General features: G+C 44.0%; 1 protein-coding gene across 3 annotated transcripts in view; it reads left to right on the plus strand.

The window, feature by feature from the left end:
* The first annotated feature begins 284 nt into the window (after positions 1 to 284).
* Positions 285 to 19,328, plus strand: part of LDLRAD3 (low density lipoprotein receptor class A domain containing 3) — a 92,419-nt gene continuing 73,375 nt past the window's right edge. For 2 of the 3 annotated variants that reach the window (XM_034065612.1, XM_034065613.1), the window contains exon 1: positions 285 to 390. In XM_034065612.1, the coding sequence (XP_033921503.1) occupies positions 357 to 390 (34 nt within the window). In that variant the 5' untranslated portion in view covers positions 285 to 356. Of the gene's footprint in view, positions 391 to 1,052; positions 1,431 to 19,328 lie in introns of those variants that run through there. The other variant, XM_013129447.3, reaches the window with a different exon arrangement.

Consider the following 19,328-nt stretch of genomic DNA (forward strand, 5'->3'; position numbering starts at 1 on the left):
GACGGGCAAAAGATGCAACAAAGAGGAGGCAGCTCTCCGTGGCTTTTCCCGGTGCGTGTGCGGTCAGCGAGGCCTGCAGCCCCCACAGGTTCTCCGTGCCGGCTCCCGAGGCCTGCCCCCACGCCGAACACGCAGCGGGGTCCAGGCCCAGCCTCGGGGGGAGCCCATCCGGCGCTGGGCCGGGGCGGTGGCAGCAGGCGTCCACAGCCGTGCTGCGGGGCGGGGCGGGGCGGCGGCGGGCACCGCCCTCGGTCCCTCCCCCTGCCTCCCACAGCCCACCGGCCTCAAGCTCCGTCGGGAACGAACGGGCGAAACGGAGGAGTTCCGAAGTTTGTAGAGCAGCCGGCGCGGGGGCCATGTGGCTGCTGTGGCTGTTGTTGGGCTCGGCGGGTGAGTGCGGGAGGTGGTGGCAGCCCGGGAGCAGCGGCGGGGGCGTGCTCCGCTCGGCGGAGGAGGGCTCCGGGCCTCCCTCCCTCCCTTCTCCCGCCTCCCCTCGGCGGCTCGCTGCGAGCAGGGCCGGGGGCGCCGCCGACCTCCCCTCCCCTTCCCATGGCTGCTCTCCCCTCCCATGGCGGGCTGGACGCGGGGCTCGCTGGGTGGGCCGGGCCTGGCCGTGGCGGACGGAGACCCTCTCCTCCCTCAGGGCGGTTTCGGGGCCCCCGCTATGGGGGGCAAGCGTAAGGCGAGGTACCCGGCGGGAAGGTTCTGGTGCGTCTGGGCCACGCTTGGGCATCAAAGCAGCCGAGGGGCTGCGGCCCCACTGGAACGGCCCGGGCCGGACGATGCGGGCCCCCTTGTCTTTGCCGAGGCCTTTCCGGGGTGGAGGAGGCCGGGGCGGGCTCGGACAGACGCACCGCTGGGGTCTGTGCACCGAAGGGAAGCGCTCGGGTCCTGCTTGGCTTTACTTGGCATCTTCACGGGGCATTTCCTACTTTTTATTAATACTCATCTTGTAGAAACTATTCTCCCCTCCGGACGGCATATGTCTGTCAAAGCCGTCGAGTTGATGATGTTTTGTGCAGCTTTGCTGCAGGTGTGAATTATTTCTGCAACATGATCTTAGCGGGCGCCTTTCCAGGCAGTGTAAGTAGCCTGGCTGCATGCTGCTGGGTCTGCTTCCGAATCGCGCCGTGGCGATGGAGTGTTGACATGCAGTGGGTACAGCTGATTATCAAGTTCCATTTCTTTCTTCTTTTCCGAAGAGTATTTGTTCTCATGAGGAGCTGACAAGTTTCATGGCTTCAGTGGTAAAAGTTTGTTTCGAGTGTGTAGATGGATAGGAAGGAAGAGAAGCAAAATAGAACTTGTGCTGTTTTGAAATTAACTAACTGCAAACCAAAGCAGCAACTTCGTAAGTCTTGTGTAGGTTTGTCTCTTTGCAACACTACTTCAGCAGTTCCTTCTTTCGGAAAGCTTCAGGGCCACCTCAGGTTTGTTTATCTGGATTGTATTGCCTTCTTCCTTATTAATTTGCATTTACTACTGCCAAAACTTTACCTAATTAGTCATAGCAAGGTGTAGTTTCTATGTGTTGCATATATTTGCTTGTAATATCACCCGTAGATTCACATGGAGGGTTCCATGCTGCAAGATAATGATCTTCACATGGGAAGATTTCCCAGCCACCCACACTGGTGTTCCTGCTCCACCTTGGCCTGGGGGCAGTGACCAAGAAGACCTGTTTCTCATCTGGAAGTTAGTACTTCAGTTTTTTTACTGCAAGCTGCCCTTCTTGCACAAGTTATCCTGCAGTTATTTAACAAGAGGCTCTGGCTTATTTTGGGGCAGATTCAAAGAGCTTTTCAAGCCTGTTTTTGGTTTTTTTTAATTCTGTTTTGAAGAATAAAGTATGGGATCTCTGGGGATTTCTTTTTTAAATGTTGCTTCCTTTGTGTATTTTGGCGGCCCTGCAAGCTTCCCATAGGGCAAATTAGCTTGTTTTTGCCTGGCCTGCACTCTGGTTTGAATTTTAATTCTGATAACTCCTGAAAATATTTCTGTTCCTGTTAAATCTTTTTTTGGGTACAGATGGGAAACCTTGAAACCCTAGGGATTGATTTCAGCTAAGAGAAAATAACCACTGTGTAGTGCCTCTGTGTCTAAACAGTTCTGCTGTGTGCGGAAGTCTTGTGTTGGTGAAGATTTGGAAGGCAAAGTATTGATCTTTTGTTTCCATCTTTATTCCTAGTATTATTACTGGATCAGTTAGTGATTTTGATTCGGAAATACTTTATCTGCATGGGAAAGGTTTTATCTTGTGATATATAGTGTGAAATTATAGTTCAAGGCCAGGTTGGATGGGAGATGAGCCATAATGGGGATAAATTCTAATGGATACTGAGAATGGCTTTAAGCTGACAGAGGAGAGATTTAGATTAGATACACAGAAAAAGTTCTTCCCTGTGAGGGTGATGAGGCGCTGGCACAGGGTGCCCAGAGAAGCTGTGGCTGCCCCATCCCTGGCAGTGTTCAAGGCCAGGTTGGACTGGGCTTTGAGCAACCTGATCTAGTAGAAGATGTCCCTGCCTCTGACAGGGTTGGAACAGGATGAGCTTTAAGATCCTTTCCAAACCAGAACAGTCTTTGGTTTTATAATTCTGGTTTGATTTCAGTTTGTAATTGCAACTGATAATCAGTCAGAAAGAGACTATTGATCTGAAGCTGTATCTTGAGCTCCCTGATACGTTGGCTTTCCTTTTCCAGTTCCCGCCTCATTTCAGGTCTCCTCAAGCTCTTGGGTATGTGCACACCCAGTCTCTTTCACCATCAAGTGCCCAGGCAGATGAAAACAGGTTGTGGCCATGCTGATCCACGCCTGCTGCCCTGCCTGTGCCATCTTCTGACCCAGCTCCCGGGTGGTTCCCAGTTTGTTTGGCTCAGTGTCAGCCCAGGAGTTCCTGGAGGTAGGTTAGGTCCCATGAGGATTCCAGTTACTAGCTTAGGCTGTAACAACATTATTGAGTAAGTTAATGTGGAAGAAGGTTTGTAAGTTAAAAACCAGACATCTATGTTTATCATCTTCCACAGTTTGCATTACTTCAATAATAAAAGCTGTTCTGCACACAGTTATAGTGAGTCTAGAGAAGGATTGCTTCAGAGAGCTTCAAGTACATTATAGCTGAATAAACCAATGAAATGTAAACAGTCCCTAAAAGAAAAATGGATTCTCTGTAATTCTGATTATCACTGTGCTTTATCTTCTATTCAAGGAAATCTGAATCTACTGAATATATATGAATGCAGATTTATGGTTTTTTTTTTCTTCAACCTGTATAACCTCCATTCAGGAGTGAAATGATGGCAGGAGTCACAAATATTTAGCTAAGTGAACTGCTTTTTAAAAGTATGATTGCAAAGTGAGTGGAAGAGGAAGACTACTTTCTTACAAGAAGTATAAAACTTCCTGTTTGAATTGTGGAATAGGGCTTAAAAATGGCAGCTTTCAGCTGACTGGAGAGTCAAAGTGCGTTCAGTGCAGCACTGGAGAGTGTGGTCCCCAGGATGTCACAGCTCAGTGGAAGGACCTTTCTGAGCCAAATGTGCAGTGTATCTATTATGCCTTTTAACTTGCTCTGTGTTCAGGGAAGACTTTTGTGTCTTGTTCTCTAGCCTTTTGGTCTAATAATGTTGGACTTGGGACCCTCTTCCAAAGGCAGCATAAACATGCAGGGCCACACATGCGATTTTGTCACAATTTGTCAGTGCATCTCAAATACTGTCAAAAAGAAGCATCCCCAAAATCGAGCTGGAGTAGGAGCTGCTTGAAGAGTAACATTGCCATGTTTATCTGCATTGTGTAATGTCTGCTAGCTGAAAACTTCCACATGCTACTAATGAAGTAGTATTTCCTTGCATGGGACTTCATTTGTACTAACATTCAGAGATACTACTTTTAGTGGAGGTTTTCAAGCGAAGACATTCCACATACTGCATGGAAGAGCACTGCTGAGCATTGCCCTGCTCTACTGTGCAAGCAGAGAACAAGAAAACCACTCACTACTTGGAGAACTGTGTCTGTCCTGTTTATACTCTAGGTCTATTTTGTATTTTTGGTGCAATCTTCTGAAAAACTTAAACTGGTTCTAGTGCTCTATAACCGGTGTTTATCCCTCTCGGCACACAAGCCAGCAGTGGGCTTGTGTAGTACATCAGTGTGTTGGCAACAGACAAGGATTCTTGTAGTTCCTTTGGCAAGTCAAGAAACTTCCAATGAGGCAAAGTAGTGGGAAAAATAGGTGATACACAACCAGCCGACTCTGACCTAGGCTGCATCACCAGCAGGTCAAGGGAGAAGATTCTCCCCCTCTGCTCTGGTGAGAACCCCCTTCAGTCATGCATCCAGCTCTGGGGCCCCCAACACAAGAGGGATGTGGAGCTTTTGGAGCAAGTCCAGAGGAGGCCACAAAGATGCTTCAAGGACTGGAGCACCTCTGCTATGAGAACAGTCTGAGAGAGCTGGGCTTGTTCAGCCTGGAGAAAAGAAGGCTCCAGGGAGACCTTAGGGCAGCTTCCAGTGCCTGAAGGGCCGACAGGACGTTTGGAGAGGGTCTTTTGACAAGGGTCTGTAGGGACAGGAAAAAGAGGGAATTTAAACTGACTTAAAACTGATCTAGATATTAGGAAGAGTTTCTTCCCTGTGAGGGTGCTGAGGCACTGCCACAGGTTGCACAGAGAAGCTGTGGCTGCCCCATCCCTGGCAGTGTTCAAGGCCAGGTTGGATGGGGCTTGGAGCAACCTAGGCTAGTAGAAGGTGTCCCTTCCCATGACAGGGGGTTGAAACTGAATGAGTTTTAACGTCCCTTCCACCCCAAACCAGTCTTTGGTTCTGTGGTTTGCTGAAGATGTACGTCTGCCAGCAGTCAGAATGAGAACAAATGGGAAGTACTAACCTTAGTGCAAAGCTCAACATCCATGCTGGAGGGAATGTTTGGGATTTCTCACAGGAGCCAGCACCTGCGAACAGGTTCTCTCAGGATGAATTTCTGGTTATCTGGTTTGATGTTTGATGCTGTTGTCAGACTACTCTTGCAGGGTCCTTTTTGATGCAGACTGAAATAAGCATACGGTGATTTTGTGGGTATCATGTAAACTTCAGGGATTTTGAGTAGTGTCACGGAAAGCGATGTCTCCTTGGCTAGGCTTCTATAGGTTTCTGTTGCTCCTTGGGTGTGGGAAGTTGCAGGGATTAGGAGCTTCCAGTTGTCCATCCCACTTAGGATAACTCTACCACAACAGTAATCTGCAGTTGTTGGCTGGGAGGGTGAAAAAGTGATGGCAGTGTTGCTGTCACATGTTGTGATAGGAGGTGAAGATGGCTAGCTATGAAACATGTTGTAAAAATACACCTTTTGTTCAAATGTGAAATAAAGTGTTACAAACTTACAGTCAGTCGGCATTGTCTGATGCAGTGGGAGACTAGCAAGCTCCATACATCTTTGGATGCAAAAGTGTCCTAGTGATAATATGTTTATTCTAGTCCCATTTGTATGCCGATTGTCTACCAGGTGAGGAACAAAATGGCTCCCTTTGCTGTAAAGCTGATGGACTGTAGTGTGAAATGTGCTGTGATGATTGTAGTGCTCTCTCTTTTGCTATCTTGTCCATTGGGGCAGCTAATGGTAAGATTTAGGAAGCCTTGTAGACTGTTACTGTTCAGTTGTCCCACCTGCTGCAAACTGCAGCTGTGTATGCCCTACCTTTGGTAGAAGGCACACTGTGATAATTATTTAAACTGGCATTTTCAGGGCTCGAACTTGAAAACTGTTGTGAGCAGGTGGATTTTGGAGGTGAGGTGGGAAAAAGATCTTGTTTCAATAGTTGGTTTTGGGTTTGCACATTTTTGGCTTTTCAAGTATTAAAGCAGAAGACGTCTTGCAGTCTTCTGCTCTGCGAGATCTCGTAATAGGATATGCCAAGATGCAGAATGGAGTATTTCAAGTAAAACCAGTTTTAATGATATATTTTAAGCTATCTCTAAAGTGAAATATTTAATGACAGGCTGCCTTTTGCCTGAAATGTAAGTAGATTGTGGCTGGAGGTAATTGTAGAGTCAGCCTTTAGTATAATGAGTTTATCATTAATTTACTGACTGCTGGAGAATTTTTGAGGGGGAGCTCATATGTGTTTAAAAAAAACACAACAACCCAAAACACAAACCAACAACAAAGATAAAAATTTAAATGAACAGCCTAAGAAAAACCAAATCAATAAACTTTGCCAACACCCCTGTAGAAAGCGTTTATCTAAATTAGTCTGTCTCATAATGAAATTGTTAATTTATATCATCGGCAGAAATTTACATTTGCTGTGGACTGAGTGTGTATCCAGATACTTGTTTCTCTGACACGTACAGACTTGTTAAGCTGCAGGAACTTGATTGTGTGTTTGTCTTTTTTTTATGCAGCCTCTTGTACTAGTAAAACTGCCAGAGCATAAGGCAGTTTAAGCCAACTTTACGTTGCATGCAGGGTTGTCTAGTGGGACAGAAAAGCCTTATTAAGGGAGGAGATGGTGTAATGCTAATTGGTTTTCATGTGAGTTTTAATTTGCATGTGGGAAATGTGGAGGCAGTGAGGAGGTTTCTAAATGGAGCCACTTGTCACTCTGCTCGTTCTTGTCCTTGGCTGCTTGTGCAGGTATCCCCATTTGATTGCAAAGGAGCTTGTGGAATTGGATACCTAATTTAGTTGCACTTGTAGAAATAAGTCCTCTTAGAAAAGTTGAGAGAAAAAATAAGTAGTTTCTGTTAGTGTTGAAGGGCTGGAGAATCTTGTGGCTGGGTAATCAAAGGGGCCCAGATGAAAAAAATCCAAGTGGAAGCAGTTTGTGGGAGGGTGGCTGGTGAGAACTTTCTCCTCTGTGATCATCAGGCCTTCTTCCTGCCATAGCCTGGGCAGCTGTGAACTTGGGCACAATTAAAACATATCAAGCAAAGCTGGTTTTTGGATATGACCAAATGGTTGTGTAAGTTGCTGTGCCACGGAGTATGACATGTCACAGTGAACAGAGAACTAAGGCAATGAGGGGAAGGTGATGTTGCCATGAAACTTGTATAAAATGATCTCTGTACCATGAGTCTTTATCATGTTGTGTGATCCTTTATTTGGGGGTTACAGTCATCATTTTGGGGGTTGGAACCAGCTGATCTTTAAGGTCCTGTCCAACCCAGACCATTCTGTGATTTAGCATTAGCAGCTAATGAACTTGTACCAGATCTGGGGAGTTTTGATATTGTGTCCTTTTAGCCAGGAGGTTTCAGTTATTTAAAAACTGATTTAATATCTCTCAGACAGGCTGTAAGCCTTAATTTATTAAAGGTCAGGAAGTGTGTAAGTGGAATATGGTTGAAGTGTGCTATTCTGTTATGAAATAGTTTTTTTTAATAGGACCAACAATATATTTTTTCAGTTTTCAGTGCTGTATTTTGTGGACTTGTCTCTTAGCACTGATTTATCACTTCACTTGTGAAGGAGCCAGATGACACAGCTCCAGACAGGGCACATCTGCCAGACACATCTGTGTCAACTCAGTGCTTATACTCTGATGGGCAAAGCTGCTCGGGGTCTTCGTATGCTGCAGGATATATTCCAGGATATGTTACCGATCAGCAGCGTGACTTTGGACAAGATCTCTTTCTTTCCTCGCTCTAGACATTTCCCTTTTACCTGTTTAATCAGGGTTTTTTGGACATCAACGTTCTTCCCATCTTTCTTTCACACTATTAGCACTACCCTAATTTTAGTCAAGAGCTGTATGTTACAAATAACAGGCATATCTTTCTACAATTTAAAATAGCTCTTTACTTTGAAGAAATGTTTGTGATATATTTTTTTTCCCAAGCATTCCTGTTTTTTCTTGGTTTTGTTGGTATTGCAGTAAAGTCATTAAGATTCTTCAAACAGAGGAGTTGCAGGTTTAGAAAAATGTGAAATGTGATATAGACACACCAATGGATATAATTCTGACAAGCTATGTGAACGTTACTTCCCCCCCTTTTGTAAGGCAGGGCAAGTTTTGGCACCTCGTAGTTGTCTTACCTGTGCAGGGTGCTTTTCACAGGTAACACATGCTGTATTGAACCTGCTACCTAGTGGTTGCTTCACAGGGGATGTGGCTGTTGTCCACACATGGCCTTAGAAGGTGATACTTCGCAGGTGTTTTTGAGTTTGAAGGCTGTAAAGACAGTCTTTGGCTTTGTATTCTGCTACTGTTTTCCTGATGCAAGAGTAAGTTATGTCAAGGGCTATTAAATGTTTCTGTTGGGCTTTCTATTAGTTTAGCTAAAATTCTGTGCTAAAAATAGCACTATTTCTCAGATTGTGAATCCCTTTCTTGTCACATTCAGATGTCTTTCCCTTCATTTCTCTCCCTGTATCCTTGTTCTTTTGTTCAGAAGCTGAATGCTTATGACTTGGGCTTCACGAAATTGGTCAGCATGAAGAAGAGGAGGCTCTGGGGAGCCCTTAGAGCAGCTTCAAGAGCCTAAAGGGGTTGACAAGAAAGCTGGAGAGGGACTTTTGGCAAGGACATGTAGTGGCAGGACAAGGGGGAATGGCTTTAATCTGACAGAGGGGAGATTTAGATATTAGAACTAAGTGGAATTTGTGCTAGTTTTGGAAGGTGATGTTTGGGTACAGGAGACTGCTAGGGGCTTGGTCTCCTTAGATTCTTGGTAGTTTCACAAGTGAATTGTGCATCATGAGCAAGTTACTCAGTTTCTGGGGGATCAGGTATGATGTATAGTCAATATTTTTGCTTGACACAAAATTGAAGGTGAGCATGTATGTCTAAATAATTTGTGAATGTGGGCATTGTTAGGGAATGCTATAAAATATGCTAGAGCAGTTCCTTGTGTTGTTTAATATGCAGACTAGCCCTGCTTTGCTTTGTCTGCCAAAACATGTCAGCTCTTCATGAACAGATAAATTGATAGAGTCAGTACTTAAGACCTCCAAATGAAGCACATTTAAGTCAAAGAACTCCAAAGGCAAAATAACTCTTGCTAATCAGTGTCATGTCAATGGCATAAGGTGCTCTTGTGGCTGGGGCCAAAACTGTAGTTGTAAGAGCTGGGTAGAGCTGCACACTACTAAAACACTGGGTTGCACCAGCAGGTTGAGCGAGGTGATCCTTCCCCTCTACTCTGCTCTGGTGAGAGCCCCCCTGCAGTGCTGCATCCAGCTCTGGGAACAACAGCAGAAGAGGGATGTGGACCTGTTGGAGTGAGTCCATAGGAAGCCATGAAGATGTTCCAAGGGGTGTAACATCTCTGCTGTGGAGACAGGCTTAGAGAGTTGGGCTTGTTCAGCCTGGAGAAGAGGAGGCGCTGGGGAAAACTTGGAGCATGTCTAAGGGAAGGTGTTTGGAACTAGATGAGCCTTAAGGTCCCTTTCAACCCAAACCATTCTAGCCATATAGTCTTAACTGGAACCTGAAGTGCATGTATTTTGCTTTGAGGAGAACTGTGATTCTCCAGAAGAGTTAGGGGCTCTCATGTTGATCTTTTGGATGGGAGGACTAAATCTTCCATGATCTGAACATGCCTTATCAAGGACTTGGCACATGTAAAGCAGTCTTCTGCTTTGCATGTTAGAGTCAGTGGAAAGACAGTACCGATGCTGCGATCAAGATCTGCTCTGGCTGGCAAGAATGCAGACTGCCATGGTAAAATTCTGGAGTCTGGAATAAGTGTAGTTGCTGCCCAATCAGTTTTTAAAAGACTAAGTCATTAAACTAATTACGCATAATTGAGAACTGGCTAGGGAGCAGTAGCAGTGTGTTTGTGGGGACTGTTGTCTATTCCAACTCAAAATAGACTTTTTTCTTTTTTTTTTTTTTTTTTCTTTTAACTAAGCTTTTGAAAGGTAGAAAGAATGAAGCTGGAGAGGGAAAAAATGATCCATGTGGTTGGTGCTAGTCCCATCTCTTAATAAAGTGCTGGATGAGTTTCACATACCTGATTGTGAGGGAAATAAAAGCCTACATTGAGTTAATTAGAATAATAAAAAAAAAATCAGAACAAACCAAACAAACCAAACAGCAACAAAAAAACCAAATCCCCAAACACAAAAAAACCCCAACCTATCGTGAACTTTTAAATTAACAGATCATTCACTTTGCCATGTAATCAAGGTTCTGCATGTTAAACTTGCCCTTCATTAAATGGAGTACTGTTGAATTCTAATTTACAGTTCTAGACATTTCTGTTTGCTAGCCCTTTCTTAAAAGGTGAGGCATTTTTGATCTTGTGAATGTGTTGGCTTTGAGTATCAGAAAACGTGAAGGTAAGAAAAAAGTGAAGCTGTGTAATACTTCAGCTTAAGAGCACTCAATCTACAAGCATTTGTTCTTGTACAGTTGGATGGAGGGCTTCCCCCTAAATCTGCACCCAGTATGACTTTTGGGAACCATTTTTTTTTTGCTCTCCTCCAAAAAAGGAGCCACCATGTGCAGTGAACAAATCAGGTGTGTACTTCTGACCAGAGATCAGAGTTATTGGACTAGAACTCCAACAGAGTACCTGAATGATAAAAAGGGTGTTGATAGAGTTCCTAAGAACACTAGGAAGACATTGAGGTGCTGGAAGCGAGTCTAGAGAAGGGCATTGGAGCCAGTGAAGGGTCTGGAGCACAAGTCTAATGAGGAATGGCTGAAGGAACTGGGGTGCTTAGTCTGGGGAAGATAAGGCTCAGGGGGGACCTTGTCACTCTGCAACTCCCTGAAAGGAGGATGGTGTGACATGGGGGTTGGTCTCTTCTCCCAGGTAACAAGTAATAGGACAAGAGTAAATGGCCTCAAGCTATTCCAGGGAAGGCTTAGACTGGATATTAGGAAAAATTTCTTCTCCAAAAGGGTTGTCGGGTATTGGAACAGGCTGCCCAGGGAATATGGTAGAATCACTGTCCCTGGAAGCATTCAAAGCTTGTGTAAACAAGGCCCTTAGGGACATGGCTTAGTGTGGTGGACTGGGTAGTCCTGGCATGTTGGTACGACATGATCATCCTGAAGGCCTTTTTCAACGTAGCTGATTCTGTGATTCTGCATTAGTTACAGCAGAAATGCCCAGTGTCTCTTTCTGCAGCATCTTTAGTAACTCTCAGGTTCTCAAATTTAAAGGCTCTCTACTTATTACTGACTTCTATGTGAGTTAGACTTTGGTGTGTAATCAGATTAGGTATCCTTAAAATTTCTAATGGGATCCTTGAAAATCTGCCAATGGAGTATTTAGGTTTTCTGATTAATTGTTTTAATGGAGCTCTGCCTTGCTATTTAAGTCTTCAGGGTAGCCTCAGGCTGCTTACTTTCAAATTTCCTTGTGTTATCTATAGATAAATGCCTGCCTTAGTGGAGCTTAATGGCCAGTCAGCTGAGTCATATGAAATCTGAAAATACAAAAAAACCAGTTCTTGTTGCTGGCAGGATCTTCTTGTCCTAACTAAGGCTGAATTCAGAGCTGCTGGTCTGCTGACTGCCTTGTATGTAGTCCCATGGGGACACTGTGTTTGGCTTTTAAAGCCTAGTTTAGCTAATTTTCCCTGCAGTGTTGGTGCTTCATTTGTTTGTTCATCAGTAGCTGCAAAATTAGGCAGCCCACTCTTGTGAACAGGTTATTCCATTTAAGGAGTGATAAATGTAACTTCCTTTGGGCCTGTATCAGGGAGACATTTATAAGGCCTGTTGGAGCCTGTTAAAATTAAATCAACACAACTTAGGCTTCAAAAATACCTAGTGGTTATCTCTCTTGAACAGGAAACGTCTGATATGGGGTATCTCAAAGAGTCAGTTGCTTTTGGGAAATGAGGAACTCTTTCTACTTTCACCAGTTTGGCCCTTGAAGGTGGCATGAGTTAGGTATTTACATACATAAGCCTTCCAAGCTGCTCTGCACATCTCTGTAAGAAGACACACTTGGCAAAGACTTAGTAAATATTCCAGTGTTTACTTCAGTTTGGGAGTTGTTGGCCTATTGAATAGTGTTGGCCTGTTGTTTTGGAAAAAAGTGTATTATTGAAATGCTGTAGTAAATGTTTTGGTTTGAGAACAGTTTGAGTGAGCTCAACTGTCGAAACTAAACCCTGAGAATAAGCAGCTGTACCAAGAGCTTGTAATTGCATGATTCCAGGGCACAATTGTTTCAGATACCTTGAAATCTAGAGATTCATAATTGTTTTTTAAACAAGCTTCCCAAGTTGTTTCCTGGTCCTCCCGCAGTGCTGCTCCTCCAGCCTTAAACAGAGTAAGAGATAGGTATGTATGCATACAAGAGTAGAAGAAAAGTTGACACCATAACAGGGGTTCATATTGAGACCCTGTTAGTGTAAAGAAGAGAGCAGTTAATCACTGTGTCTAAAATACCTTTCATTTTTTAGTTCCAGGTGATCACTTAACTCTATATAGAGTCACTGTGTGGTAGTTGAGCAGGCAGGAGTTTGGGAAGGTGGAGTTTCATCAGCTAGAGGGAGGGCCTAGCTGTATTTTAATTAGAATCTCTGGATTGGGTATTAGCTGCAATATATATATGGGTATTAGACGCCCCATTCCTGGCAGTGCTCGAGACCAGGTTGGACAGGCCTTAGAGCAGCCTGGTCCAGTGGAAGATGTCCATGCCTGTGGCAGGGCGTTGGAAGTGGATGAACTTTAAGGTCCCTTCCAATCCAAACCATTCTGTGATTCTATGATACCTGCTCAAAAACTTTTTATTACTCTCCATGCTTACTACTGAGGAATAAATTATTCAAAATACACCTGTGGGCTTTAATATTAATACTTTGATTTTTTTTTATTAGGCATCTTAAAAAGCAGTTTATATATTTGGAAAACTATTGGTATGTATCTTCAGGTACCCATTTTCGTGGCATCCGGGAAGCAGGGAAATATAAATTATGTATGCTTACAACATTCCCATGGGATAGGAGAGCATTAGTAATCATTAACAGATTAGGAAGACTGAAGTCAAGGAAAGCAGAGTAATATAATCATATAAGACATCTGTGGCAGGGCTGAACCCTTGTCTCTGCTCTTCTCAAATTCCACCCAGGAAGCTGCCCTTTCCTGACAGGGATCCTGTCTGCAAGGCTGGACTGTGTCATAAGTACTGACATTAATCTTCCTCCTCCTGAAGCTTGTATTGCCAGCATTCCTGTTGGGAGCAGACTAGGAGTCGGCACACTAGCATTGAACCATTGGAGTATTTAACATGTCATTGTGGTGTTTCAACAGCAGCTGGGTGATATACAGCTGCCAGTTGGTAAAGCCTCAACTCTGGCAACTGCTGTTGAGGGTGGAAGCTCCAAGAGTGTGGAGACTTTCGTTTATGTGCATGTGGGCAGCACGTAGAGCTATTTGGTAAGCCTAATGAAGAGCTAGGAAGGGGCAGGATAGGGAGCACAACGTGCAATATATGGTCATGTCCTCCTATGTCTGTTTCGTTTTTAGTAGTACAAATAGGTAGTGGCATCAGTGGAAAGCTGAGGTGGGAAGTACAATAGGAGTAGACCCTGTTCTTTTTCCTAAATTACTTTTATGTGTTGGTGGTAGGAATGTGTCTCTGTGGTACCACTCACAGCCTTCAGTGGCTGACAGGAGCGTTTTAAATCCAAGACTGAGTTCTGTGTCTTTCTGCTGAGCTTCTAGTTGAATTTATTTGCCTTGGCAAAAAAGTTGACTGACTTGAAGATTAGCTATGCACAGGCTTAAAATGTCTTGAAATAGTAGGGTTTCAATACCACCTTTGCTTTCTCAGGAGCAAATACTGCCACTGAACATGCAGATCACATTTGAAAGTGTTTTTTCCCTAGCTGCGCTTTACTTTGAGCACAGCCTTGTATTTATTTATCCCCCCCCGACAAGGTAGTAAGATGTAGTTGCTGAAATTATTTGATTTTGTGCATGAAGCACTCACTGTGCCTCTGAAGTGGGAGTATTTCACACATGGGTAGAGTGGGACACAAATCAAGGTGATGTGTGATGATGTACAAGTAGAATCAAGATAACATCCTAGAGATAATGTTGCTCCATAACACCAGGCCTATTTGCTGTCTACCTCACTTTGTGCCTTACTTGAAATGGAGATACCACTTACCTATCTCAGGTTCTTGAGTTTTGTAAAGGCTGGTAAGTGCTCAGTATGTCAGAGGGAGTCTCTTCAATAATTCATTGTCATTTAATTGCTGGAGCTGACTTCTGATTGATTTGGTAAGTAGAACACTAGGAAATGGCATGTTTCCCCAGTCAGTTCTGCTTCCCTGCTTTTGCCAGCCTCTCATGGGGGAGTTGTCCACATGCCTTTTCACTCTGCCGTGGATGCTTTGCCCTAGGGCCACAATAAAACTACAGGAGCTTGCAAAAAGAACGGGGTAGGCAGCATCAGGTGGGGTTTTGGATTTCTTTTTGCATCAGTAACGTGTCCAAGAAAGGCTGGGCCACAGAGACTGGAGTTGGAGGGTTCAGCTCTGCACGTGTGACATGCCATTGCTGTGTGTTGGTGCATCTTTTGCTTGCTCAGATCGAGAGGTTTCTCCTGGATGGCTTTCATTCCTGTTGCTTCTCAAAGTGCTTAAGGTTCTGCTTGTTCTGTCTGCTGTTGCCTGTAAGCTAGTCTGAGAAGACTGTTTCACTTGTCCCTCTTAGCTCACACGTAAAACAGATGAACACCATGTAGGACACTTGTAGCCTGCGTTGTTTACCAAGAACAAGTTTGGTGCTAGAGTCCTGGGCAAGCTTTAGCATTGCATTTTATTCTCTGTATCTTAGTTTTCCCTTGATACTTTCAGTTAGTTCACAACTATCGGTCAATGTTCGTGGTCAAATGTAATTATTATGTTTGTGTTAACTCCCTGAATCAGAAATATCCATCTACATAACTTGCAGCAAAACAGTGAGCCTGTAAATCTTTTTTCTGTGTTGTATATTGTGTTTAATTAAAAAATTAATTGCATAGGAGATTAGGAAAATTGGAAATCCATTACATTCAGGCTTTGAGTGACTGAAAAATTGAAGTTAAATGAATTGTATTTATTAATTGAGCTTCACACCTTTTTCCTTTTTAAAAGGGACTAACCACTGACTAAGGGGAACCCTGTTGCTTAAGTAGAGGACCAAGACAATCAAAGTGCTTTCAGTATAACAGGCAACTATATAGTTAATTTCTCCTGCAACTGTTCCAGTTACATGGCCATTAACAGTTAAATTATTAATAAAGTCCTGCTGAAGGAAGCTGATGTCGATTATCCTCTTTCCTCTGTGCTAGTCACCAGGGGCACAGGGGTCTCATTCCTCAAGCAGTGTGAGATACAGACAGGCTTTCTTCCAGACTTGAACGTGGCCAAGTTGTCAGTGTTCTTCACAAGGAATTTACTTTATGTTACAAGGAATGATGAGCAATCTCTTACCTACTGGCAAATGAAGGCCTGCCTAGAATGAAGGGGTTTGGGAGGCACTTGCACTGGTGTCTCTGATAGCCAGAACAGCCTGATGTATTGTCATGGTTTAACTCTAGCTGGCAACTCAGCCCCACACAGTTTGTTGTTATTGCTCACTGCACTCCATTGGGGTGGGGGGAGAATGGGAAGAGTAAAAGTGAGAAAACTTGTGGCTTGAGATAAAGACAGTTTGACAGGTAAAGCAAAAGCCATGTGCACTGAAGCAAAGCAAAACAAGGAATTCATTCACTGTCCTGGCTGTGCCCCCTCCCAGCAATTTGTGGGCCCCCATCCTGTTCACTGGTGGGATGGAGTACAGAGCAGAAAAGGCCTTGGCTCTGTGTAAGCACTGCTCAGCTATAACAAAAACACCCTGTGTGATCAACACTGTTTCCAGCACAAATCCAAAACATAGCCCCATACCAGCTACTATGAAGAAAATCAACTCTGCCTCAGCCAAAGCCAGGCCAGTTGTGTAATGTGAGTCACATGTTATCCAGTGACTTCACCTGTGTCTCATGATGGTGCTTGTCCTGTGTCCCAGGCAACATGGCTTCTTGTGTTCTGCTGATGTGGCATGTCTCCTGCTAACAGGAAAGTGGAGCTGTCCTGTGAAATTGCTGTGACAGATTGTCACTAAGCATTACAGTGCCCGTTTTTGGAAGCATCTTGAAGGGTAGTTGCTTTTTTATTTTGTTTGTTGTAAACCCATGATTTTAAAAGGTCCTGATTTCATGGTCTATGTGATCTAAATGCAGGATTCATTGTCTTTGCCAAGTATATTTGTCTTTGTAACAGTGATTTTTTTTTATTTTTATTTTTTTTTGTACTAATGTGCTGATCTCCATATACTGCAGTAATTTCTCACTATTTGGTAATATAATGGCAGGAAAAGTTTAGGGAAGATAATTGTGTTAAATTAAAACCCACTTCCACTTTTGTAGGAGGAAAGTCTTTGCTCTTTTTCATCATTTTTTTCCATTTGCTTTGCGTCTTCTCTGAAGTATATGATCTGTTTCTGAACTATTTAACTAATTTTCTAAGGCTATAGCAGGGTCCATTAACTCAAGGAGCTTTATACCTTACCTGTGAAGGCCTGTTCCTCTGATCCCAATGAAGTGGATTGAGAGAAGAGAGAAAACCTCAGTGTACGGATGACTGCAGTTAACTGGACTTTCTGACTGGGAAGGTGGGAGCTGTGACTCTGCAAGTCTATGACAGAAAATCTGAGCAGAATGTGTCATCTTGTCTTTTAAGAAAAGTAGAAGTTATTTTAGTGGCTTGGGATCAAACTTTAAGAAATGTGTCTAAGAAGAACCTTAGGTGCCTTTTTAAAGAAATAATTGCTTCCAAGTGTTTTCACTTCAGGCTTCCCCAAGAGAAAAATGACTATTGGATGTTAAGCACCTTTCCTATGAAGATGGGCTGAGAGGGCTGGGCTTGTTCAGCCTGGAGAAGAGAAGGCTCCAGGGAGCCATTAGAGCAGCTCCCAGTGCCTAAAGGGACTGACAAGAAATGTGGAGAGGGGCTTTTGTCGTGGTTTAAACCAACCAGCACAGAGCTCATGCACGCCCCCTTCCCCCCCCCCCCCCCCCCCCCCCCCTTGCTTCCCCAACTCTCGGAGAGCTGGGAAGGAGAATCCAAAGAATGTAGCCCCCACAGTTTGAGATAAGAACAGTTTAATAACTAAGGTATAACACAAATCACTACTGCTACCACTAATAATAGTAATAATGATAAAGCCAATAACAAGTGAAGAGAATACAACACCTCACCAGCCACCAGCCCATAACTCACCCCACCCTGCCGGACCGAGCACCGACCGATACCTACTCCATCCCCCCCAGAGTCCTCCAGCCCTTCCGGGTAACTCCCGGTTACATCCTGGGTGTGACGTGCTATGGTATGGAATACCTCTTTGGCTAGCCTGGGTCAGGTGTCCTGTCTCTGCTTCCTCCCAGCCTCCCCTCCTCCCTAGCAGAGCATGAGCTCAGAAAAAGCCTTGGACAAACCAAACATTTGAGCAGCAACTCAAAACATGCTCGCTATCAGCAACCGTTCCCACCCCAAAAGTCAAAACACAGCACTGCACAAGCTACCAAGAAGGAGAAAAATGACTGCTACTGCTGAACCCAGGACAGGCTTTTGACAAGGGGCTGTAGTGACAGGATGAGGGGGAATGGCTTTAATCTGATAGAGGGGAGGTTGAGATGAGCTCTTAGGCAGAAGTTCTTCCCTGTGAGGGTGCTGAGGCACTGGCACAGGTTGCCAAGAGAAGCTGTGGCTGCCCCATCCCTGGCAGTGTTCAAGGCTGGATTGGATGGGGCTTGGAGCAACCTGGTCTAGTGGGAGGTGTCCCTGCCTGTGGCAGAGGGTTGGAACTGTATGATTTTTTTAGGTTCCTTCCAACCCAATCCATTCTATGGTTTTTGGTTCCCATTCTATGAAATATGGGCCAGCATGTTCAAGGTGAGATTACATATTGCAGCACTTCTGGTCCAGTGTAAGTGTGCTTAGGTACTTTGTTAGAAAATCTAAATACGAATAAGGAGCAGCCAGTAAGGGCTGCAAGGGAGTTGAGGTGTTGTTCTGTCCAATAAGAATTGTCATAGAGTTAAGATGTATTGAAGAGTTATTGTAACAGCAGTGATGCACAGATACAACAGCTCGTGGAAGTGCAAAGGCTGGAGACTGCTGTGCTTGATTGCTGCCTGTGTTAAGTGGAATAGGAGAAACCTTGACTAATGTTCTGGTGGTCTGTTTTGATAGCACTAGCTGTTAGTTTAGTACTGTGTATTACCTGCCAGAACATCCTTTAAAATATCTATTATGTTCATTTTCTTCTGAACTTCTTGTGGTGTGTAGGAGGGACAGAAGGAAAGGTGCAAATATGTATGTGACTGATAATGGAGAGCCACAGTTAGAACCAGACAGTTGCTTATTTTTGGGGGCTATAAAAGAAATGTGAACATGCTTGTTACAGAGAAAATATGTTCTGGTTTTCCTTGTATTCCAAAGACATCTCTTACTGCTTCCCTTATCTTACCCAGATGTGATAGCTGCTTGGCAGAAGTCTTGACGTTGCATGGTGTTAGCAATTCTCTGCTCGTTGACCTGAAAGAAATAACTGTTGAAACTCAGAAATGCAGGGTTTTGAGCTGTGCTGCCTTATGCGGTCAGTCGTGTTTTTCTCCTTTATTTCTTTCAGAGATCAGGGGAAAAATTAGACAAACTACCATGAAATGTGTTATCTTCCTTTTAATTGTGATTAATCAAATGCAGTCTCAATCAGTAAAAAACCACAGTGTGTGAGACCCACTACGCTAAATTTACACCCTGCAATTTTCAGACATTAGCTGCTGCTAAACTGGCAGGGAGACTGGAGTCAAAGATACCTGCTTTGCAATTATATCTGCTGCTTCGGTAATTATGGGAATGGACAACTAGGCCAATGAGACAGAAAAATAAAATTAGTCCTTAACAGCATCATGCTGAAACTGCTGTTTCATTTGTGTATTTATTCATCAAGGCTCTCCAGAACCTCCATTATGGCCAGTCTCAGGCGCTGCTGCAAATGATAGTACTTGCTTCCCTAGATCCTTGCAAAAAAAGACTGTCAAATCTGTGAACATAGTGCATTCTAAGGTTGGGGTTTGTGTGAAAACAAATGTGTCCTGCCTTGGAACCAACCAGATACGTGCTTTGAGACTGATAAATTTGTCATGTAGAAGCCGTGTCTTTTGTCTGAGCATCTTGAGTTCTCTGGGTTACTGAGATGTTATGGACTTCTGTTTCTGCGGAAAATTTCACACAATTCCTGAGAATCTTTTCTGTTCCTCCTGGTCTCCATCTGTATAACTCTGTGGGTGATTTCCCAGCTCTGCAGTTTGGCTCTGTGCTCTGTCTGGA

The sequence above is a fragment of the Melopsittacus undulatus genome, chromosome 8 (genome assembly GCF_012275295.1).
Source record: "Melopsittacus undulatus isolate bMelUnd1 chromosome 8, bMelUnd1.mat.Z, whole genome shotgun sequence".
Taxonomy (NCBI): Eukaryota; Metazoa; Chordata; class Aves; order Psittaciformes; family Psittaculidae; genus Melopsittacus; species Melopsittacus undulatus.